General features: G+C 43.6%; 1 protein-coding gene across 1 annotated transcript in view; it reads left to right on the top strand.

Annotated features, from left to right (window-relative positions):
* The window catches only part of Galc (galactosylceramidase), a 51,978-nt gene extending 38,321 nt beyond the window's left edge, over window positions 1-13,657 (top strand). The window contains exons 13-17 of the mRNA XM_021201946.1: window positions 1,413-1,563; window positions 2,855-3,032; window positions 7,164-7,327; window positions 8,571-8,647; window positions 11,868-13,657. Of these exons, the coding sequence (XP_021057605.1) occupies window positions 1,413-1,563; window positions 2,855-3,032; window positions 7,164-7,327; window positions 8,571-8,647; window positions 11,868-12,014 (717 nt within the window). The 3' untranslated portion in view covers window positions 12,015-13,657. The remainder of the gene's footprint in view (window positions 1-1,412; window positions 1,564-2,854; window positions 3,033-7,163; window positions 7,328-8,570; window positions 8,648-11,867) is intronic.
* Window positions 13,658-23,998: the final 10,341 nt, after the last annotated feature.

Raw genomic sequence — 23,998 nt, 5'->3', positions numbered from 1 at the left:
GACCCTCACTGACCTGCCACATGACCCTCACTGACATGCCACATGACCCTCACTGACCTGTCACATGACTCTCACTGACCTGTCACATGACCCTCACTGACCTGTCACATGACTCTCACTAACCTGTCACATGACCCTCACTGTCCTTTCATGAAGTAGATAACAGATTTCCTTTCCACATGCTTATCTCAGTAGCTGGTGTTTCCTTCGAGAGTAAACTTCTCAGTTTCCTTCATATCTGTGAAGATATGTCGCCTCAAGTGTCAGTTTCTTCAAAGCTTTGCACACTGGGTCCAGTGTAGGGCTCTGTGTGGGTCTCATTACAGCCTCCCCCACCACTTTGGTGTCCTTGAGATCGGGGATTTGCCTTATTTTGCTTTTAGTCCAGAGGCATATGGTGCTTGGGACTTGGTGATTTCTCAGGAAAGATTTCAAAGAATAAAGTGGCCCCAGAAAATAGGTTTATTACATCACCTATTCGACTTATTCTGATGGATTTTTTAATAATGATTAATGTTGTAATTAGCTAGTCAATATCAATGGTTAAATACCCATTAAGCCTCTCTGTACTTGTATAATAGTTTGCTAGAAATAACATAATCAAATTGATCTCCAGCATAGGAATATTGTTAATCCTGAGGCAGAATGTGGCATCAGATATTCATGGTTCTGCATCTATTTACCCTTAAAGCAATGATACAATGCTAAACCCTTTAATTCAGTGTAGATAAAACTTATTAAAGTTTGAAAGGAGGTTCAAGCTCATTAGTTATGTGGGGATTCAAACGGCTCCAGAGGGATATACTTATTACAGGACTATGCTCTAGGGAGTATTTCCCCTGGCCACACTTTGAGGTGAACTAAGCAAGACCTTTATGAACATGTGGTTTAATTCTCAGAACTGTCCTCTGATGTATGTATTGTTAGCCTCAAGGAGGCTAACTGTGACGCAGAGTCAGCCTACTAATTGAAATCTAAACTGACCATATGATGAACACATTTTAATTTTAATTTCTTAATTGTAAGATGTTTCTTGTGCTTAACAGCTGAGGTGTGTGTGCGGCTTGTGGGTTCTTCTCTTTAGTAAGGCTCTGAAAGAAGCAAGCAGGCTGCTGAGGTACATTAATTGAATGTACCCAGGCTTTAGAGAGCTTACAGTGAAATGGAAGAGTAGGGTAATAGACCGTCGGGCGTCTTGTCATTGCTCCCCCCCCCCCCAATCTGGTGAAATTCTTTCTATAAGATATTATTATACATGCTTCTAAAATACCCTTAAAATTGTCAAGGGCCTGGGTATTTATTTCTGGTCTCCTCATGTGTTTAGGAAGCCCTAACAGAATGGCTGTTTACCCTTATTTCTTTTACCACTCTCCAGCACCTGGCCTTGACCATGGGGCTGTCTTCTCTTTCAGCTCCTTGACAGCAGCGGCAGTTTCACACTGGAACTGGAGGAGGATGAGATATTTACACTCACCACTCTGACCACAGGTCACAAAGGCAGCTACCCTCCCTCTCCCAACTCGAAGCCCTTCCCAACCAACTATAAGGATGATTTCAATGTTGGTAAGCAGTTTTAGCCAGGCATGACCTGGCATCCACCTCCTGTAGAGGTAGGGCACAGTTTCCTCCTGTCAGACTGGATGAACAGTAGCCCTTGGAGCAGTGGCTCTCAGCCTTCCTGATGATGCAGTGCTTTAATCCAGTTCCTCATGGTGTGGTGACCTCCAACCATAACATTATTTTCACTGCTACTTCATAACTGTCATTTTGCTACTGCTATGGATTATAATATAAATATCAGATATAGGATGTCCAGTTTGTTTGAAACCCCAAAGGGGTTGCGACCCACAGTTTGAGAAGCACTGCTTTAGCATTTTATTTGGTTAAAAGGTAGCCAGTGTTTCTAGCTCTTTGATGTGGATTTTTGTTTTTCAGTTCCAGAAGAAATGCAGAAGTCATTGTGAGAATGAAAGTTATAATTCTAAGTTGTTCTGGGTGAAACTTTCGGTGTATAGCTAGGGACTGCCGTCCTGGCTAGTATCTTTTCTTTCATGTGGAGGTTAAACCACCTTATGTATGTTAGTATGAGGGACTTGAGTACCTAACACAGTTATGCTGTAGTGAGGGGCTCCAACTCATTGTTTACTGGGGGTTACAGTCTAGCTCTCAGGTCTCTAGGGGGATCTGCTGTAAAGTGATCAGAAAAGCCTTGGTGGGTGGGTAACTGGGGGAAACCATATGAAAACAGAAGGCATGCGCATTGTGCTTGCATCTCAGAGGACCCAGGTTTCAAAGATGAGTCTGGTAGCTCTGTTCTTGCTGGGTCCTCAGAGTTGACAACTGGAGAAAAGCAGCAGGGAGAGGATAGCATTGGCAGTGTGATATACCTGTAACCCGTGCAGGGGCCAGCCCTGCTTGTCCCACCCAACAAGGGGACTCTGCCACTCACTACTGGGTCCCACAGTCCATGGCAGGACATGAGCTTTCAGCTGATCTTTTAGCTTAGAAAGGCCTTTGGCTCTAGTACAGGCATCTGGTCAGTTATTTGGATATATTTCCAAATACATCTCTCTCTCTCTCTCTCTCACACACACACACACACACACACACACACACACACACACACACACAGACACACACAGACACACANACACACACACACACACACACACACACACACAGACACACAGACACACAGACACACACCCCTAAACTTTGTTTCTAGGTATTATGTTTTAAAAAATTAGTCAGGTATTTCACAGTGTATCACAGATATCGGAAAGGCGAGATCTGGTAAGGGATTGCTAATCAGCCGCTGAGATACTAAGTGGAGGACTTTCTGTGTTCTGAACAGAGTACCCAGTTTTTAGTGAAGCTCCGAATTTTGCTGATCAGACTGGTGTGTTTGAGTACTACATGAATAACGAAGACCCTGAGCACCGCTTCACACTGCGCCAAGTTCTCAACCAGCGACCTATTACCTGGGCTGCAGATGCTTCCAGCACCATCAGCATTATAGGCGATTACCAGTGGTGTGTGAGAGATGCCCTCAGTGTATAAGCTTGTGATTTGGGGTACATTCTGAGTGAAGGGGTTCCAATAGACTTTCTCCTGTCAAGAACCTAATAGGTGGTAGGTCAGAACTATGTGACCTCAAATGATCAAATTAGCTTCCATGTCCTCCCTTCAGATTATGCCAGTTTGAAAATAATTGCGGTGAGAGAAATCTAACCTTAATGGGAAAATTGAGGATTTCTGGACCTGATTATAGGTTAATGCTTATTTGCAGGCCGTGTGATTTGAATGCTTTTAGGTTTACCAGACTTGATTTGTTAAGCTGGTGTTACCACCTGCTGGACAAACAGTAGAATTACACTGCCTTAGCTAGTGTAGGGTGCCTGACAAATACAGAGGTGGATGCTCACAGCCAACCATTGGACTGAGCACAGGGTCCCTAATGGAGGAGCTAGAGAAAGGACCCAAGGAGCTGAGGGGGTTTGCAGCCCCAAAGGAGGAACAACAATATGAACTAACCAGTACCCCCAGAATCTCCAGGGACTAAACCACCAACCAAAGAGTACACATGCTGGGACTCATGGCTCCAGCTACATGTGTAGCAGAGGATAGTCTAGTTGGTCATCAATGAGAGGAGAAGCCCTTGGTCCTATGAAGGTTCTATGCCCCAGTATAGGGGAATGCCAGGGCCACGAAGTGGGAGTGGGTGGGTTGGTGAGCAGGGGGTAGGGGAAGGGGATAGGAGTTTTTGGAGGGGAAACCAGGAAAGGGGATAACATTTGAGATGTAAATAAAGAAAATAAATAATTAAAAAAAAGAAAGAACATACATTTAAAGATGGATGCCAAAAATAAAAAAAGGAGAAGCTAAGGAAACATTGTCCAAATGGTCTCCCATATGCAATATTGCTCATGTGTAAAAGCCTATACTTATAAAGGAATCTGAAGTTCTACTCCAACATCAAACTGAGGATGCTAAGTGGACCTTTTCCATAGTAGGATGATGGGTTTACATGCCTGGGAGAACTATGGCTGCTTTGAATGAATGACATGAGACAATGAGCATACTTTGTATTGTTAGCAGGAATGTTCAGGGTATAGATCTACACTGAGAAGAAAGTGCACAGAGGCGGTGGCTGCTACAGTTTGTATTTGAAATACCCCCTACAAGGTGCTTTGTCTGTTTATGGAAGTTATGAAACGTTTGGAACGTGATGCATTGCTGACTGGGTGGTCTCTGTTTCCCCTTTGCCCATGTGAGAAGCCACTGCCACCAGGGAGTCTCTCCACTAAGGTTTTCCTATATCAGTGGCCTGAAATCTATCTGAAACTTTCTACCAAAAGACATTTTTTTCTCCTTCTTAAAAAAATTAAGTAGACCAGCTTTACTTTATTTTTTTTTATTACTTTTATTTCTTTTTTTTTTTTACAGTCCAGTTGTTATTTCCTCCCTGTCCACCTTCCCACAGTTCCTCATTCCATTCCTCTTTCTGCTCCTTGTCTCCAAGAAGATGGTTTCTCCCCCTTCTCCTCCCCCCCCAGGCCTCCTCACTTCCTGGGGCCTCACGTCTCTCGAGGGTTAGGCACGTCTTCTCTCACTGAGTCCATACCTGGCAGTCCTCTGCTGTATATGTGTCGGGGGCCTCATATCAGCTCCTGTATGCTGCCTTTTTGGTGGCTCAGTGTCTGAGAGATCCTAGGGGTCTGAGGTAGGTGAGACTGCTGGTGTTCCTGTGGGGTCACCTTCCTCCTTAGCTTCTTCCAGCCTTTCCCTAATTCAACAACAGGGGTCTCTGACTTCAGTCCAATGGTTGGGTGTAAGTATCTGCTTCCGTCTCAGTCAGCTGCTTGTTGGGCCTCTCGGAGGGCTGCCATGCTACGCTCCTGTCTGTGAGTACACCATAACATCAGTAATAGTTAATAGTAATCAGGCCTTGGAGCCTCCCCTTGAGATGGATCCCAAGTTGGGCCTGTCACTGGACCTCCATACCCTCAGTCTCTTCTCCATTTTTGTCCCTGTAGTCCTTTTAGACAGGAATTATTCTGGGTCAGAGTTTCTGAGTGTGGGATGTCAACTCCATCCCTCCACTTGATGCCCTGTCTTTCTGCTGGAGGTGGAAGTTCCCTCTCCCTACTGTTGGGTATTTCCAGCCTGCTTTTCTGTTCAGGACAACCAGAAACTTTCCTGCACTAACACCTTTTTGCCTAATTTCCGTGTGATTTGGTGTTTGGTTTTATCCTGTTTTCTATTTGAATATTGTATCCTCTATTCCGGCAGCGAGATTTGTTCAGAGAGCCACAGAGACGCCATGCCTGCGACTGTGGGCTGGTGAGGGAAGTGGTCAAGGGCTTGTGTAAAACTTTCACAACCCCTGATGGCGGATGCATCATGCTCAACTTGTAGATGGAGAAAGGGAGTTTCTGCAATAAGATAACACCCACAATTCCATTTCATGTAAGTGGCAGAACCGGGACCTGGCCTCTGGTTCTGTGGTCTCTGCCAGAAGCCTTGCTTTAATTGGCCAGTCTCCTTCCTCAGAGGGAGACAGGAAGGATCAGTGTGTGCAGGGCTGCTTTAGTGAGGCAGTCAGGCCTGAGCCCTAGACCTTGATGAGAACCAGTTATGGTGATTCGAGCACGAAGGCCAGGCTTTGCTGAAGAGATACGTAAAGAGATTTCTGTCTGTAGGCTTTGGTTGTGATCTGAAGATCTCTACAAAATAACCTCTTCTTGCTCACAGCTGAATTCTCTGTAACATGTGTGTGTTCTCTCTCTCCCTCTCTCCTTCCCTCCCTCCCTCTCTCCTCCTGTATGTGATAAGTAAGGTTCAGCTGTGTACGGTTCTTTTAAGAAACTTTGAGGAATGTAAAGAGGATGAAAGATCCATTATCCCCATGCTGCATGTCCATAACACACATCTTGGTGTCCTTGTCTTACTTTAGAGAAATTGTAGGATTTGTTACTTGACAGTATGCGTATGCCTTCCCTGTTTGCGGTTCATGCTTACAGGGATGATAGTTTAAAGTGATAGTATCGTCTCAGAGGGAAAGTGCTGTACCCGGGAACATCTTTAAGCGGAAAGCAGCCGGGAGGAGAGCTTATTGTAACGGCTCTGATGGTTCCTGTGTGGCAGGACATTCCTGTGGACCAGTGAACCTATGCACAGTGCTTTACTGCATCTGTAGAGGTATCAGGCAGACAGCCTATGCAGTGTAAAGCACTTCTCAAAATGAGATTTGTAGACCAGCATCCTCAGATCATCTGGGAAGTTGAGATATGAATATTCAAGGCCCACCTCAGAGTTAGTTGAATTAGGCACTGGGAGATGGCGCCATCAGGCTGGGTTACTGAGCATCCCATTAGATTCCAGAGGTCTTGCTGCAGAATCAGTACAAAATACTATCTTCACATGTTTTGAATTTATTTTTTATGAACATGGGTGTTTTCCCCTCATGTATGTCTGTGTGTCATGTGTATACAGACCTGGTAGAGTCCGTACAAGGCAGCAGACCTCCTGAAACTGGAGTTTTAGTTATAAGGAGTTTAAGTTGTAAGGCTTGAGTGCTGGGAATCAACCCAGTGTCATCTGGAAAGGCAGTCAGTGCCCTTAACTGCGGAGTCTTAGCTGCAGCCCCCAAACTGACTGTCATGTTAGAGTCAGAATTTAGTTAGATCTTTATGCAGGCATTTTTAAATCTTGATAAATTATACTCTAGTCTCAAAGTAGCTTGAGTTCTGCAAATATCTCTTCATGGGCTGCATTTTCCCCGCTGGTGGAAATGTAAGTAATCCTTTCTGTTCACAGTTACTGTAAACCACCTTCATGCAGTGTAGAAATGTCTCCTTTCAATGTCACACTTGCGGGATGACCAAGTGTTTTAGTATATCTAGACAAGAAACATGTTGTTAACCATACTTAAAGCTCATAAATATTGTCCTGTAACCCACTAAAAGAATCAGCAAAGTTGATTAATTTAAGCATGCCAAACTTTAAGCAGTCATCAGTGAGCACTCTTGAAGCCCATCCTTGCTACAAGCTTAGGATGTAGCACATCACTCTCTCAACTGAAGATTGGAGGCTTTTGCCATGCTGGTGCTGGGTTACAGTATAGCTGAAGAGGTGATGTAACTGCCTCTTTGATTCCGCAGGACCAACATGACTGTGCAGTGTGATGTTTACATAGAGACCCCTCAGAGCGGCGGTGTATTCATTGCTGGAAGAGTGAATAAAGGTGGCATCTTGATTAGAAGAGCTACAGGAGTCTTCTTCTGGGTTTTTGCAAATGGCTCTTACAGAGTCACAGCTGACCTGGGTAAATGACGTGTTTTCATGGATCATAACTTATTTTTGAGCCCGTCTAAGTGTCTGTGTCTTCTGGGATGAATTTCAACATGTTCTGGCAAGTACTAAGCAATTCAGAATCATAGCAATTTGATTTGTAAGGAAAAGGGCAGCTCAGTAAATGAGAAAATAGCAGTAGAAAGGCCTTTAGGGCATTCGGGCCACACGGTGATGTGAGGGGAAGGTTTGTGAAGAACCCGGTGAAGGGGCAGTGGGAGAAGAGCACTCTGAGGAGACACTCAAGACTAAAACATTGGTGCTCGTAGAAGTCAAAACAAGTGGAACCTTTTCAAGTGGAGAGCTCTTCTTCCTTAATAGAGGCGATATTTGAAAAGAGTTTGCCTTTCCTCACAGCCATATTGCAGGAGCACTGGCCTATGCAGAACAGCTCCCAGCGCAGGGTTGACACTGAATTACACCTAACTCACATGGCTGGAGTGACAAAGCCCCTGTGGTGGTAACTTCTTGATTCTCGGCCTCTTGACTTACTCCTGTATTAGTCAAACCCCTCCTCTGCAAACCAATCTGTTCTGTAGTTTTCTGCTCTTTGCCCCAGCTCTGTAAGTAAAGGATTAAAGAGGTGGCAGGTGGTAAGGATGCTGCCCATCCAGGACGTACCTCACTGAGTTTTTGATCCAAAGCAGAACCAGAGACATGAATTGATTTTCCCTGAACCCCCAAGTCTAGTCAGTGGTGGAATCGGAACTAGGAATTTCAATCTGCATCGCAGTCCCCATTGTTGTAGTTTTAAATCACCTGCTTGGTGTCTGCTCCTAGGTTTCTTCCAGCATCCAAATGTCATATGTGCAGAATTAGCTTATTCTCTGTCTATTATAAGTCAACACTGTTCATGTGAGCACATCCACTCGCTGGCAGTCTTTTGCAGTCTTAGGTTGCTCTAGCCAGATCTAAGTTACCCATGGGCTTAGATGGTAATATATCAGACTATAATTAGTTTTAAGGTTTATCTCATTCATTCTGCTGTGAGTGTATATATGTTCTGTGGTGTAGAATAGAATCTGAATACAAGCTTGTGTAGTGTGTAGCTGAACAAGGGATTTTCCTTTTACATCCATTGTAGATCTGGAAATGAAGAAACAGTGCTTCATTAATTATGTATAGGTGCCATTTACAAACTTCCCTAGGTTGTATGATCCTCCATAGGATTTAGGTCTTAAAAGTAAGCTGGTTCAGATATTCATTTTGTGTTACAGGTGGATGGATAACGTATGCTTCAGGACATGCAGACATTACAGCTAAACGATGGTACACACTCACCTTAGGCATTAAGGTGGGTATTGCTGGTGAGAGAGAACAGAGCTAAAATGTTTGTGTAACTTTCTAGAATTTTCTGTTATAAAGCAAATGGAAGGATGTGACAAGTGGTGAAAAGAGGGAGGGGGTCTGCTGTGGAGTCGCCAGACATCCACCCACAGCATGGAGGGGCATGCCACTGACTCTCATGGGAATCAGGAGTTCACTTTTTAGACCAGTGTTTCATTTTTAACTTTGTTTTTGCCTTTTAAACTGAAGAGTGATCAGTCAAGTCAACAAGTGAATTGTGGCTCTCAGTGTTCTTGAACTAAGAGTATAAATACAACTTACAGGAGCATGCAAAGTCATGGAAACTTATTTCTGATTGTTTAGAATCATTGAAGTATAAGCACAGTTTCTACAATTTTATTATTAGAGGAGATACTAGAGAGTTCATAGGATAAAGGGAATCTAGCCATCATCAGCATCAGCATCCTTGGTTGATCATGAAGTAGATAGAGACTGAGAGTTTCCCAAAGGATGCTGTGCACACAAAGTGTCTGTGATGTGTGGCTCTCCTGAAGCAGTCTCTTCCTGCTTTTGTTTAGGTTGTAAGTAGAAACTGGAATTGAGATTCAAAGAACTTTTAAATTTGTTCTGTTCCCATCCAACTACTAAAAATGATAATTCTCATTTTTAAGTTGTTTATTAATTAGAGTTGATGAAGGTGGGTGTTTAGAAGAATTGCATTTTATTTTTTAAAATTATTTTTGAGGATTTTATATAAAGTGTTTTTATTATATTCACACCCCTCATTTCCTACCAGATTACCCCTCTTCCCTGCACACATAGCTTTGTGTTCTCTTTTTTTAAAAAAAAATCAAGTCCAGTTTATGTTGCCCATATCCTCTGGGGTCTGTGGTTCTCCATTTGAGAATGGTCCATTCATCAGGGCAACAAACTTAATGGAAACTAACATTCCCCCTCACTGCTGCATCAGTGGCCAGTGGCTCCTCAGGCAGGGTGGGACTGCTGGGCATGCATGGATTCTGTCTGGTTTGAGCTTGCACAGGTCTCATCTGTGGTGTAACAGTTGCTGTGATTTCATAGATATATATATAGCTTCCCTGCTACATACAGGGAATAGTTTTCCTTATAGTCCCCCACTGCCTCTGGCTCTTATAATCCCTCTGCCTCCTCTTCCACCAATGATCCATGAGCCTTGGGAAGATCAGATGTGATGTAGGCATTCTATTTAAGGTAGAGCATTTAGAAGTCTCTTATTCTCTGCACCTAGACCAATTTGGGTCTTCGTGTTAATCACCATCTGCTGCAAAAGGAGGCTTCTCTGATGATGGGTGAAAGATACATTAATCTATGTATGGCTCTGGGCTTAAGTCATTAAAGGTTGGCTTAATATTATGTGTGTTAACTGGAATGATAGCAGGGGCGGGATCTCTCCTGGATCCTAAGATTTGTCTAGCCAAAATTTCTTGGTTCTGATGATGGTGCCAGGTAGGTAAGAGAGAAACGTTGAAAGTTCTGTTCCTAGGTCCAGTTCTGCCACTAACAGATTTTTGAGACTGGGCAAATCAATTAACTTCTGCCACTCTATGATGTACCTTCAAGATCAGCCATGCTGTATGAGGAATTGATACTCAGGGCTGGGAAAACATTTTACTTGAAGAAGCCAGGCAGGAGTTAGGTGGGCTTTGTGGTCCATGTGGTCTGTGCTGCACCTCTTGAGCTCTTCTGTTAGAGTGAGAGAGCCATGGGAGATGAGATAAAAGATTAGTGTGCCTGCATTCCAGTGCAAGTGCACTACAGAAGTAGGTGCTTGGCCCCGAGGCTGCCATTTGCCTGAGCTTTGTTCCAAATCAGTAACTTGGACATGAGTGCACACATCCTTATGAAGAAGTTTGGGGTCCTGTGATCAAATAGTCCCCTGCTGTGACTTTCTAGCTGGGGAAGTTAGGGAAGTGAGTGATGCTCGAGTGTCGATGTAAATGAGGCAGAGAGCAAGCAAGCTGGGTATACAAGGCTGCTGCTCTGGTGAAAGGAGTAGCTGGGGCTCCAGGCTGCCTGGAGCCTGGGGAGTGGGCCCAGGAGGCACTGTGGCCCCATGGGACAAACTGTGTTTAGCATGGTGTGTGTGTGCGTCCATTGATGACCCAGTGCTGACAGTTACTGCCCTAGAAGTGGCAGAGGATGTCCAGGAAGTGCTGTGAGATGGAGACAACTCGGCGAGTGTATAGTCAGTGACATTGGCTTCACACTGGACATTGGGTGACTTGGATTCAGTTCCTGGCTCCTCTGGGAAATCTTTGACATGGAATTTTAATCAGCCGAGGCCTCAGTGTCTTCATCTGTAAAATTAAAGAGCATTGCATTATCATTTTGAGACTGAATGTTGGGTTTTGGCCTGATGGTTTGATTCTCTGGTTCTCTATCTTTTGGAAGTAGCCTGTTTTATATGGCTGGCTGTAGACTTGGTGTACTTTTGAGTGTGTGCTCACAGTGTACTATAGCAGTGGTAATAAAGGTTGAAATTTACAATTTACTGTGTGCCAGATAGTGAGGGAAATGTAATGGCCACTTTCTGAGAAAGGCATACTTGATTTCTTTCCACCGTCACGAGTAAATCACACTTCATATATACTTCCCTCTTCCTTCCACTTTATCCCATTGTTCTGCTTAACCCGTGGCTACTGCTCTTCTGATGTAAGGGTAGGCATTCCATATGGCTCTGTAGTAACATGCTCCTCATGGGGACAAAATGAGTAAAATCAAGGCTAATTTCTCTTCTGACTGAGTGCGTAGTCCTTAATTAGACCTTACACACTGAGCAGTTTGCAGCAGGCATTTGGGCTCCAGCAAACTCTGGAGGAATCTCTTCACTTAGTCAACGTACCAATATGTACAACTACTGAGTTATTTTAATGGACTTTTGTCTGAAGCTTCATAATACTATAAAATATTATGGGCTTATTTTTTTGTTTTGATTTTGGGTAAAACATCAGGAAATACTGAGATCTCATACATTTGGGCAACTATTTAAACAGGCACTTCTTTCAGAAAAGAAATTGCTGAAAAATTGTTTCAGGCTTTTGCTGAAACACACACAATTGTATTTTACAGTTTTAGGTCTTGGTTGAGAGAGACAAGACATTTGTTCCACTAAGTAGCTGAGGCATATTCTTAAATAGAATTCAGAACATTATTTCCATTTTCAAGGGACACATTTCTTTCTTCTGCAGGGTCATTTCGCCTTTGGTATGTTGAACAGCACGATCCTATGGAAAAACATCCGTGTGAAATACCCAGGGCATGGCTGGGCTGCGATTGGAACGCACACCTTCGAGTTTGCGCAGTTTGACAACTTTCTCGTGAAAGCAGCTCGCTAGTCCACACAGGGGCATCAAGACATAATTTGGATTTTCTATTTTTGATTTTGATTCAGGGCGAATTCTGATTTTGATGGATCTATATATGAGTCTTTGAGGCTAACAATAATGAGGAGTAAACAGGGGAAATGGTACATTTTTGCTGGATCCCGTGAAAGCTTTATTTAGAGCTAATTCCAGAGGGGATGCAGGTAGTCTTTGGCACTGTCTGTGGCAGCTCTTAAGGCCCACTGCTGTTCAGTCCCATCCTTCAGCAGTGCTTTGGGTGGTTTGGGCCTTTCGGCCTTGACACTAATGCCAAGGTAGTTCATTCCACATTGTTTGTAAATGATCGTGCAGGTGGCTGGGACCACAGGGGAGGTTTTGTGAGCTCCAGCCATGCGCTTCAGTCAAGGCTTCCTTAGAAGATGCTGATGCTCAAGATGAAACTGATGAGCACTTCAGCAAGTACTTCACTGTGCAGTTCTCCCCCGCTTTCCCTCCATCTCTCTCCCACCCCATCCCCCCCAGACCCCAGGATACTTTTGGAATTGTGTGAGATGATGATGGGATGATTTGAAAATTACCTCATTAATAAACTAACACTAAAGTCATTTCTGCAGTAATAAAAAAAACAACCAAATTAACTGGGTTGTTTGTACTTTTTAACAACCTTACTTCCGACTTTTAAATGTTATCACCCTCATAACTGCCTTGAGCACATTTCCCCCATATAAGCTGGTGCTGTAGGCGGGTCTAGCTGCCACCCTGTTCATTTCTCGTGCCTTTTGCAGTGTGTCCTCACAAGGGGCTCTGAACGCAGCCAAGCACCGGTGAATGCCTTCATCTATCAATGAGTGGCAGGAGGGGCCGCTGAGGGTTTAACTAGCTCACAGATTTGGATCATCTCCTGACGTTTTTGGATAGATGCACTTACTATATTCCCAGGGTTTAGATTTAAATGTTGTTAAGCATGTTTCTCATTAGAATGATGTATGTAACATTAATGTAACTCTTGGAAACAGATCAATTCTCCATGTGTGTAAAGTGAACTCTGGAATTCTTTATGTGGAAAACTTACTCATTGACGTAACTCTGCTCCATGGGGGTTGGTAGTGCTCTAGTGTGGCAGAAGTACAGTGAGGTCTGTATTACTTTCGAAAACTTGAAACCAAGGCTAAATGATTTACTGTTTAGATTTTAAATTATTTTTGAAAAATAACATACAAGTATAATTTATATGTCATTAGAATATTCTCATTTTAAGTGTATACTTTGTTTTGATAAATTTGTAAACATTCCCTTGTAACCCACACTCCAATGAAGCTGTTGAATATTTGCATCACTCCAGAAAGTTCTCTGTTACACCTGTGCAATCAGTTCCTCTCAGTCCTAATTTCAAGCACCAGTGATATCTCTGTTGCCAAAAAATTGTTTGTTTTGAAAGCATGAAAGTGACAGGATGCACTATGGACTCTTTTGGATGAGTGTTTTCCGTCAACGTGATGCTGTAAGATTTGTCCAGAGTGTAAGGTTTTGCCAAAGTGTTATATTGCTCCTTATTTCTGAAGGGAACAGTATTGAATGGACGTACCACAATTGGTTTTCTATCTCCTATTTTTATGAGATGAAAAATAAAAGTCATAACAGCATTAACATACAAATCTTTGAGAATTTGCATTTGTTTCTTCTGGATTAATGGGGGGTGGGGGAGATATTACTAGCTCTTGTGTTAAGATTTGTTTAACTTCATAAAAAACCACCAACATTCCTCAAGATGGTCCTGTGATGTTACACTCACTGTGTCTGGAATAGACTGAGATTTCTGCACATACAGTTCAGTTATCTGTGGCTACAGTGCTTTTGCTTCCCTCTAAAATTCACTGGGAAATGGTCTCTCTTCCTCGTTTTTTTTTTTTTTTTCCAATACTCCGTGAGATTTTTAAATCTTAGAATTCATAAGTTCTCTCAGTCAGGGTCCAGACGAAAGACAGAAGACAGAAACCACACCAGAAAAACGAAACAAAACAAACAAAAAACCCAAAAGTAACACAAAGGATGCTAACTAGCCAGATGAGATAAACTACTAAGAATGAAAAGAACTCTAATGAACTTCAAGAATCTTCCGGGCCTGGCAATCTGCCTGCAATCCCAACCCCCAGGAGGCTGAGCATGAGTTAAAGGCTACCTGGTGCTGCACAGTGAAACAGTTTCGTCTCCACCCAAGCATCAGTGGAGACCAGTTATGTTCTTGGCTGCAGTAGCCTACCATGCACCCAGCATCAGTGGAGACCAGCTACATCCTTGGCTGCAGTAGCCTACCACGCACCCAGCATCAGTGGAGACCAGCTACATCCTTGGCTGCAGTAGCCTACCACGCACCCAGCAGAGGCCTTTCTCACAGGCTGACGCTTGGCTCTCCCTGAGGCTGGTTTAACTTCAGCCCTGAAGGTCTGCAAGTTTGCTGAGATGCATGCTGGAGCTGGCAAGCAGGAAACCTGCTTTCTGGAGCGGACGCAAGACTGACAAAGGGCCAAACACTTAAAATCTCTGACGTGTATAACACCGGCAGTTCATAGGCGCAGATCAAACTTGAAAGGGAGTGAGTTTATTCTGGAGCAAAAGATGAGTGACTCGAGCCCAGGAACACAGATTTAGGTCATCCCAAATACATGCTTCTCTGTGGTAGCATTTGCCAGGAGGTCTTAGAGTAACAAAACAACAGAAGCCATCAATCAATGTACTTTTAAAGATGAATGGATAGCATTAGCAGATGGGTAACTGCAAGGGGCTGGGGGCAGTTTCCAGCTATGGGCCTCAGCTTGCTAGCTGATTCTTGGTTTGGGGTCAGTGGAAGCCAGGGACCTCTTCATACAATCTCGAAAGGATTTTATTTGAGGGTCACAAGGATGTTAAGGTCAAGCAGAGTTGTCAGTCAAAGGGTACAGACAGCCCTAGATGGTTTGGTTCTAGACCTGTAATATTCTAGCCCTGCATAGTTACAGAAATTCTAATCAGCCAATCAGCCTTGGGGAATCTATTACATAGATGCTATTGTTCTGGAAATCAGTTCTAGTATCTCATCAAAAAATCTGATAACTTCTCAAAAAATTCTCCCTTGGGAAGTCTACACCCATTCTTTGGTGTGTATTAGTATTTTCCCAAGCTCTTCTCTTTCTTTCTGAATGGCATTATCTAAGATCTATGTTACAGGAGTCGGACAGATGGCTCCGAGGTTGAGTGCTTATTGCTCTTACACATGACCTGAGTTTGGTACCCAGCACCCACATCAGAGGCTTATGACCACCTATAAGTCCAGTTCCAGGAGATATAACACCTTTGACATCTTAAGGCTCCTGAATTTTAACGTGTAGCCCCTCCCCCCCCCCCCCCCCCCGATCCAGAAGAGGACAAGCGAGTGACTTCTCTTTGGGAAGACTTCTGGAGCACGAAGATGGCTCTCTCAGCCACAATCTCCATTGTTTCGGTTTAATCAATGGTAGAAAGTTGTCTAGCCCTTTGGGAGTACATTATTTCTTTTCAGGAAACTTAACAAATCCCTCCCATTTGGGAAACAGGATGTTCAAGTAAAGGATGGTAAGCTCTTGCTGTGCCACTCATATTTATTTATTTATTTATTTATTTATTTATTTATTTATTTATTTATTTTAGCAGTGAATGGATTTCTTTCTGTACTTAGTGTCCTGAAATACTATCAGCAGGCATTTATTGAGAATTGGTTTGATTCCATGCAGAGCCGTATCTGTAACATCTAGCATAGCCCCTGATCATTACTGCAGAGGCAACAAATAAGTAGCTGTGGGTAGGTGCCTTAGTTACTATTCTGTTGGGAAGACACAACACGAGCTAGGCGGCATATAAAAGAAAGCATTTAATTGAGGCTTAACAGTTTTGGAGGGTGAGTCCAGCATGAGGCAAGCAGGCATGGTGCTAAGGCAATAGGTAAGAACTTACATATCTGATCCATAGGCATGAGGCAGAGAGAGGAAGAATGGGCCTGGTGTAGACTTTTGAAACCTCAAAGCTCACCTCCAGTGATGCAGTTCTTCCAGCAAGGCCACACCTCCCAATTCTTCCTTTAAAAAAAAGTTCCACCAACTTGGGAGCAAGCATTCAGACACATCACTCACTCAAATATATAAGCCTACGGGGTCATTCTCACTGAAACCACTACAGATGGGTAAATAGGGTGTTTATGAGTTGCAGACATCCTATGTTAAGTAGTAACTCCCATGTGTTCTGTCATTTCAGACCTGGAACAACCTCACAAATTAGGTAATGTTTGCAACTAAAAAGTCATAGCACGTTGGAGTGCCAGCACCTGGATTAGTCGTCCGGACTCCTTCCTAGATTACCAGGGGGGCTGGGAATTGCCACTGATTACCATGTGAAATGTCTAAAACTATTTTTAAATAGCGAGAATTGTATATATGCAATGCATGCACACGTGTGACATGTGCTCGTTTGTACATGCATGTGTGTGCATGTGCATTTGGAGGTCAGAAGTCAGCAGCAGGCTGCCTTCTTCACCTTATCTATCTATCTATCTATCTATCTATCTATCTATCTATCTATCTATCTATCTATCTATCCATCTATCTATTTCGAGGCAGTATCTCTGAACCTGGAACTCACTGATTTGTCTGTGCTGTCTTGTCAGCAGCCACAGGGATCTTCATGCCTCTGCCTCTCCAGTGCTGGGATTACAGGTGTGTTCTGCTGTGCCTGGATTTGTACGTGGGTACTGGGGATCTGAACTCACCACTTCGTCTTTACATGGCAAGCACTTTACTGACTGAGTGAACTTTCTAGTCCAAATAGGGGGGATTTAAAAGTCTGTCTGAAAAATTTAGAGCCAAGACGAAAGGATAGACTATCCAGAGACTACCTCATCCGGGAATCCATCCCATCATCAGCCACCAAATCCAGATACTAATGCACATGCCAGCAAGATTCTGCTGAAGGGACCCTGATATAGTGGCCTCTTGTGAGGCTATGCCAGTGCCTGGCAAACACAGAAGTGGATGCTCACAGTCAGCTATTGGATGGAACACAGGGTCCCCAATGGAGGAGCTAGAGAAAGTACCCAAGGAGCTGAAGGGGGCTGCAACCCTGTAGGTGGAACAATAATATGAACTAACCAGCACCCCCTGAGCTCAAGTCTCTAGCTGCATATGTAGCAGAAGATGGCCTAATCGGCCATCACTGGGAAGAGAGGCCCCTTGGTCTTGCAAACTTTATATGACCCAGCACAAGGGAAGGCCTGGACCAAGTCGTGGGAGTGGGTGGGTAGGGGAGCAGGGGTTGGGGTGAGGTATAGGGAACTTTCAGGATAGCATTCGTAATGTAAATAAAGAAAATAATAATAATAAAAAAAATTTAAAAAAAAGTCTGTCTGACTAGTTGGCATGTTGTCAAGCACAAAAATTAATTTTATAAACAATGGGAGAAAAAAATTAAAAGGCTAGCATTTAGCTAGAGATACTTGGGTCTCTTGGGGTGAGTAGGGTGATTCTGGGAGAGGGGTTTCACCTGTGTGGCTCAGGTTGGAGCAGGTCTCACGAAAGGCTGTGTGGGCAATATTGCCCTTCTGAGCCATACATTCAACTCAATAATCCTCTCTTACTTCGTTCTTGTCTCTAGGTTCTGCTTGGGAGACATTGATGCTTTGGGGGTTGGATTTATTTCCATAGTTGTAAAGTTTTTGAAGGACACCTTAAGGTTTTAAAGGAGGTAGAGAACAGAACTGGCTCTCTGAGCTTCTGGGCCCCTGGCCCTGTCTTTCCATCTCCAGTAGGAGAGAAGCTTGGCTGGCCACGTGTTTGTTTTGCTTATGACTTGTTTTCCTGAGCTTTTTTAATACAAGAAGCCTATGTGTCTTAGTCAGGGTTACTCTTCCTACACAAACATCATGACCAAGATACAAGTTGGGAAGGAAAGGGTCAGCTTACACTTCACATTGCTGCTGTTCATCACCAAAGGAGACAGGACTGGAATTCAGGCAGGTCAGGAAGCAGGAGCTGATGCAGGGGCCATGAAAGGATGTTACTGGCTTGCTTCCCCTGGCTTGCTCAGCTTGCTCTCTTATAGAACCCAAGACTACCAGCCCACGGATGGCACCACCTACAAGGGGACCCCCCCCCCCCTTGATCACTAATTGAGAAAATGCCTTACAGCTGGGTCTCATGGAGGCATTTCCTCAAGGGAGGCTCCTTTCTCCGTGATAACTCCAGCTTGTGCCAAGTTGACACAGAAAACCAGCAAGTACAGTATGTCAAGTGCTGAGACTAAGTCTGTGTCTGGAGTGAAATGTTAAGTCAGATCTATGGATCAAATAAACCTTTTAGTGGGAGATGTAGGCTGGAATTTGTGACTAAGATCCAGATCTGGCATCTCCTCAACATGCTGGTCTTTGTGATCTCTGTGGAATTAATTCAGACAAGACCCAGAGAGTGAAGACAAGTAGCTTTTATTATAAAGTCTCTCTCAAGGCTAAGAACAGATAGTGGAGGGTGGCCATTGTGCCTACCCTTGTTAAGGTGGGTTTTATGCTAATTTATACAGTCTCAAGACCAGATGTGTTTAACTGGCTATGTGATTGACAGCTATATTTAGGTTGGGGGGGGTAGTATGTCTACGTTCCTTTGCAGAGAGTCTCTGGTAGTAATCTTATGAGCTGGGGATCTATCTTCACCCAGGGCTAGAAATATGACTCAGATCTCATTGTTTTGATCAGTGATCAAAATTTGGGTTCCTGGCTTTATAATCTGAAGGCTATAAAGGAGGGGTCCAACCTGAGTCTCCCAAGCTTGCTAAGATCTGAGCGCTAACAGAGACCATGCGGTTGTATTCTTGTAAGAGCTTTTAGGTCTCCCCACCCTGCTGTTGTCATCTTTGTATAGTATAGTTGCCACCAACTCTGGGTGCACATTAAAGACATCCAAAGAGACTTAACATTCAGATACCTGGGTTTTGACACCAGAGAATCTGGTTGGTTGGGTTAGGGGAGGGCTTTAAGGATTGGATCTTATTTTTATAAGCACTACCTGTAATTCTGATCTGTAGTCAGGACTGAGAACCGTTCTTGTAGAGTAGGAAGGCTCTTCTGGAGGCCACTTCTCCCCCTTTACCTTCTGTGTCCTTCCTTACCCATGGGTTCTTGCTCTTCTTGGAAGGTGTGCGGACCCACAGAGAGTAGCCTCAGCCTGTTTAGAAGGTCTATGAAGGAAAAAGCTATGTGTCTAACATTGAACATTATTTTAAATTACAATTTAATTAATCAAGGTAATAAATACTAAACAAACCTTGTTTGTTTGTTTGTTTGTTTGTTCAGTAGTTTCTCTATAACCCATATGCCCAGAGATATCAGGATGATCCCAAATGTGTACTTTTCTATGAAAAGATCTGAGTCGAACTAACTGAGAAGACACGGGAGCAAAAATGAAAATGACCAATTATCATGGAACACATGGAGGCATTTGCCGTAAAACATCAGGCAGAAATGGTTTCCAGCACCGCAATTCTGCTGACTGAGGAGCAGCTAGCTAGCTCCTGGGTGGTTTGACAGAACAAGAAAGAAGGGGTACTTGCAATGATCTCTGGACACATGGCCCTGGTAATGGTGGGTGAGAACAACGCCTCAGCTGCTCATGCTAAGAATATTGATATGAAAGCTGCAAGCGAAGTACGGACAAATAGGATCTAGCAATGACTAAATGACAGCGCCAGTAGCCAAGTGAAGTTCAGGATAACAGATCAAAGGTAGATCGATAGAGGAAATCTGCTAATGTAATTATCTGTATTAATGGAAAAGGGAGGGGGAAGTGTGTGACTTTTTAACAGATCCAGCAGAGGTGGCTGATGAAAGTCAGTGCACGGGCTGGATGAACAGTAAGATCGTGATGGATCATACCGAGAAGAATTCCACACGATATTTTTAGCATGCGAGGTAATAAAAGTCTAGATCCATTTTCCCCAGAATGTTCAACACCCCCACCTTTTAAATTGACTATTCTTTGCTCTTTGACAATTTAATTCATGTACTCAGTACATTCTATTCGCCCCCAGCCCCTCCCTCTCTTGTCTCCTTCCCATTTCTCTTGTTTCCTCCACCTTCTCTCTAAAGCTCCCTCTCCCTCACATGCCTTTTTGTTTTGCTTTGTGACTTTCTGTTGGTGCCAAGCTGGAGTCTCCATGTTTACGTTTGTCCCCAAAGCTACTCTTTATCCTTAAGCAGAGGAGCTCGGGGTACTGAGACTAAATGGTGATTGAACCTTAAATAAGACATTTGTAGACACTCACACCCGCAAGGCTCAGGGACACTGTAGAAGAGAGAGCAGAGGAACTGCTAGAGCCAGGAGATAGAACCATTCTTAACATTAGAAACAGGCAAGGACCTGACTTTTCTTACCAGACAGCAAGAAGCACAGAGAATCAAGAAAAGAGGGTATTTTCTGTGCACCATTGAATCCTCCGGAGCCTTGTAAGACAGAAGTTGTTGTTCCCATTTTACCAATAAGAAAAACAAGGAGAAGTAGACACCTAGAGTCCCACTGCCCATGGGGGACATCACTGGGGGGAAGAGAAGTAATGGTACTAGGATACTTGAATAAGGAGAGACTGGAAGAGAAATTTGTAAAGAATACATTTCTTCTAGGTTTGTATAGTTTCTTTCTTTGTGCATATGTGCGTATGTATGTGCGTGTCATTGTGTGTCCATAAGCGTAGGTGCACATACATGTGCCGACTGAAAGTTGACCATGGTTGGAAGACCTCAGGGGCCATTCACCTTGCTTTCTTAAGTCATGGGAGAGTGAGGCCTCTGGCTTGCACACCTTACTGCCAGGGGTGTCTACTGAAGAAGGCAATGACCTCATAGGGCTACAATGGGTCTAGCTAAGCAAGTCTATTACTGTTGCACCTCATTGCCAATAATTGTTGCCAACCATTTAACTGCCTGTCAAAAGGGGGTGGAAGGATAGACAGTGGCACATTTATGCCAAACTATTAATACTACTTTTGAAAAATTATTGTTGCTTGAAATTATGTATATTTGAATTCTCCAGAGTGACAGAACTTATGGAATGACTATGTCTATCTGTATAAACAAATAAGATGTATATTGGAACTTATTGGAATGACTTATAGGCTACAGTCCATCTAATCCAACAATGGCAGGCTGTGAATGGAAAGTCTGAGAGTCCAGTAGTTGCTCAATCCCACCAGGCTGGGTATCTCAGCTGGTCTTCTGTGTGTGCTGGAATCCTGAGGATGCAGGCTCCAATGCCAGCGAAGAAATGGATGTGCTAGCAAGTCGAGGGAAGCAGGAAAGAGCAGAAGCATCCTTCTTCCATGTCCTTATGCAGGCTTCCAGCAGGCGTGACCCAGACTGGAGGTGTGTTTTCCTGCCTTAGGATCACCATCAAAGACCTGTTGTCTTCCTACCACTAAGGTCCAGACTAGAAGTGGATTCGCCCTCTCCAAGCAGAAAATCTCTCACAGGTGTGCCCTCCGTTCCTGATTGTAGTTCATTCCAGATGTAGTCAAGTTGGCAACCAGGCATAGCCATCACCGCACCTGTGGCAATTCAGTGCACAAAGGCTTCATTGAGGTCAGGAGTGAGGAGCTGAATCTTACTCCTACCGTTTCCCAGCCATGTGGTATTGAAACTCAGTACATCCTTTTTCTGTTTGTGAACTAAGATAATAAAATAGTCACAGTAGCAGGCAACTTACTTGCCTGGAGTTTTATGAGAGTTAAATGAATTAGTAAAATGTGTCCCTTGTATTTCCTGTATACTTGAAGGAAGATAACAGCATATTTCAGTGTTTGGTACATACAAAGAGCCTCCTTAAATAGAATTTAGGTAGTTTTATTTTGTATTATGCAATACTTGTGTACATATGTATTTGCTTATAATGTGCCCATTTTACAAAGCTATTAAATACATATTTAAAGAACACCAGGCAAGGTTTTGAAGTTCCTTCTTTTTAAAAATCCTTTCGACTAAAGCAAAACATAACTCAATGGCTGGGTGAAGGGCTCTGAGGTTCCTGAAGGGAAGCTGAGTGTCTTCCAAGCTTGGAAACTCACTGTACCCCTAGCAGGGAGTAGGGAGGTGTCCTAGCAGGAGGCAGGCACCACCTCAGGTCACCATGGCAACCACAAATCCAGCATCAGCTATGGAGTTTGGAAGGAACTTTATGGAGTTTGTTTCTCTTTATCATTCAGAGGCCCCTCCCCAAACAGCTTTGGACTCATTTTTTTTAATAGCAAAATAAAAACTCTTTCCCCTTTGGGTGACACAGTAAGAACCCCTAGGACCCTAGGACCCTAGGACCGAACAGCAAATGGATGATTTGGCATACCAGCTCTTTTCCTAAATGACCCTCCTTAACAAAGCATTCCCCTCGGAATGACCTGTGGACCCCTGGACGTGGTTTAATAGGCATCATCCTTTTCCCAATGGAATTAATAAATCATTGAGTTATTTGGAGATCATGGTGGACCCTGGATGAACTCATACCTCTGTAGTTCTTGCTTTGCTGGTATGATTTCCACCTGACCTGTCTCTATTCATCCACAGACATGCTTCACATCTTCAGGAGTTATAGTCATTAGAAATGATTTTGAACCGGCGGATTTGCTTTTGTAGAACTTTCACCAACTGATTTTAGTTCTAGGTCAGAATCAACTCAAAGAAGGCCTGATTCTTTTTCTACTTCTAAGCTCTACAATAGATTAGAGGCTGGTGTCATGAACAGTTTTGGGAAGTGGTATTTATTGCCTTTGATGGGATATTTTTGGGATTCTGAGATTCTCAGGGTGTAAGATCATACCTGTCATGATTTTTGAATGCTACGTGGAAGACTAATGTAACTTTCCTTTGTCAACCCTCAATATTGTGATTTGAATCTTTTTTTGTGTGGGAAAATGTCTGTATGTGTAGATGTGCATGTGTCATGTATGTGTAGATGTGCATGTGCGTGTGTGTGTGTGTGTGTGTGTGTGTGTATTCAAGCTCCCAGAAGAGAACTTCATGTAATTCCTCAGACACCGTCTCCCTTATTTATCAAGAAACTGCCTCTTACCGTGACTCATCACATAGGCTAGACCTCTAAGTGTGTGATCTCTAAGGATCCGCTTGTCTCCACCTCTTCAGTGCTAGCTTTACAAACATGCACTATACCTGCCTTTTTCTTCTGACATGGGGGATCAGACCAGTGGAACTGTTTCCTTGGTTCTGATAGCGTCCTGTCAGTGTAGTCTGCCCCTCACAAGCCAAAGACAGGTATTATCCATCCGGGTGTCCTGCTTCTCTCAGCTAACAGTGGCACCTTTACGGGTCTCGCCCCTGTGTGGTCTGAGGGTTTATTTTCAGATCAGTTTCTTTCTTTAAAGTAATAGCCATTCTAATGGTATGGGGAGGTGGGACTGTGTCCATCCCACATCCCCAAATAACTATCATATTCTGGAATTTGATAAATATTGAATATGTTCAGCGGCTGGTCCAGGAAACAGGGACTGGCTCCTTGTATCTGGTCTCTCTGCCGGCGCTGTCTAAAATGCCTTTATTTATTTATTTGATCTGGCCGCTGTTGGTATCGCATATCGAGCTCCTGTAAGAGAATGCCACAGATTGGGAAATAGACCTTCATTGCTTGTATGTCTGGATCCTGGAAGTCCAAGGTCAGGCTTCTGGCAGGGCCTGTATGTGGGAAGGGCTTTCTTTTTTTTTTTTTTTGTGAATTGCTGCCTTTTGTGGTGTCCATACAAGGTAAAGAGACAACCAGCTCTCTGGTGTCTTTCCTTATTTAGAACCACCCATATCTGTGACTTCATCCATACCTTATTGCCCCAAAGGCCATATGTTCTAAGTCCATCACACTTTCTGGTGGCCCAACATTGAAATCTGGAGGTCATATAGTGTATCCCAGTGAGTATGTGCTCTGACAGTTCACAGACCCAAGTTGTCTTCTTTTATC

Source organism: Mus pahari, chromosome 7 (genome assembly GCF_900095145.1).
Source record: "Mus pahari chromosome 7, PAHARI_EIJ_v1.1, whole genome shotgun sequence".
NCBI lineage: Eukaryota > Metazoa > Chordata > Mammalia > Rodentia > Muridae > Mus > Mus pahari.
This window is presented reverse-complemented; position numbering and strand designations above follow the sequence as displayed.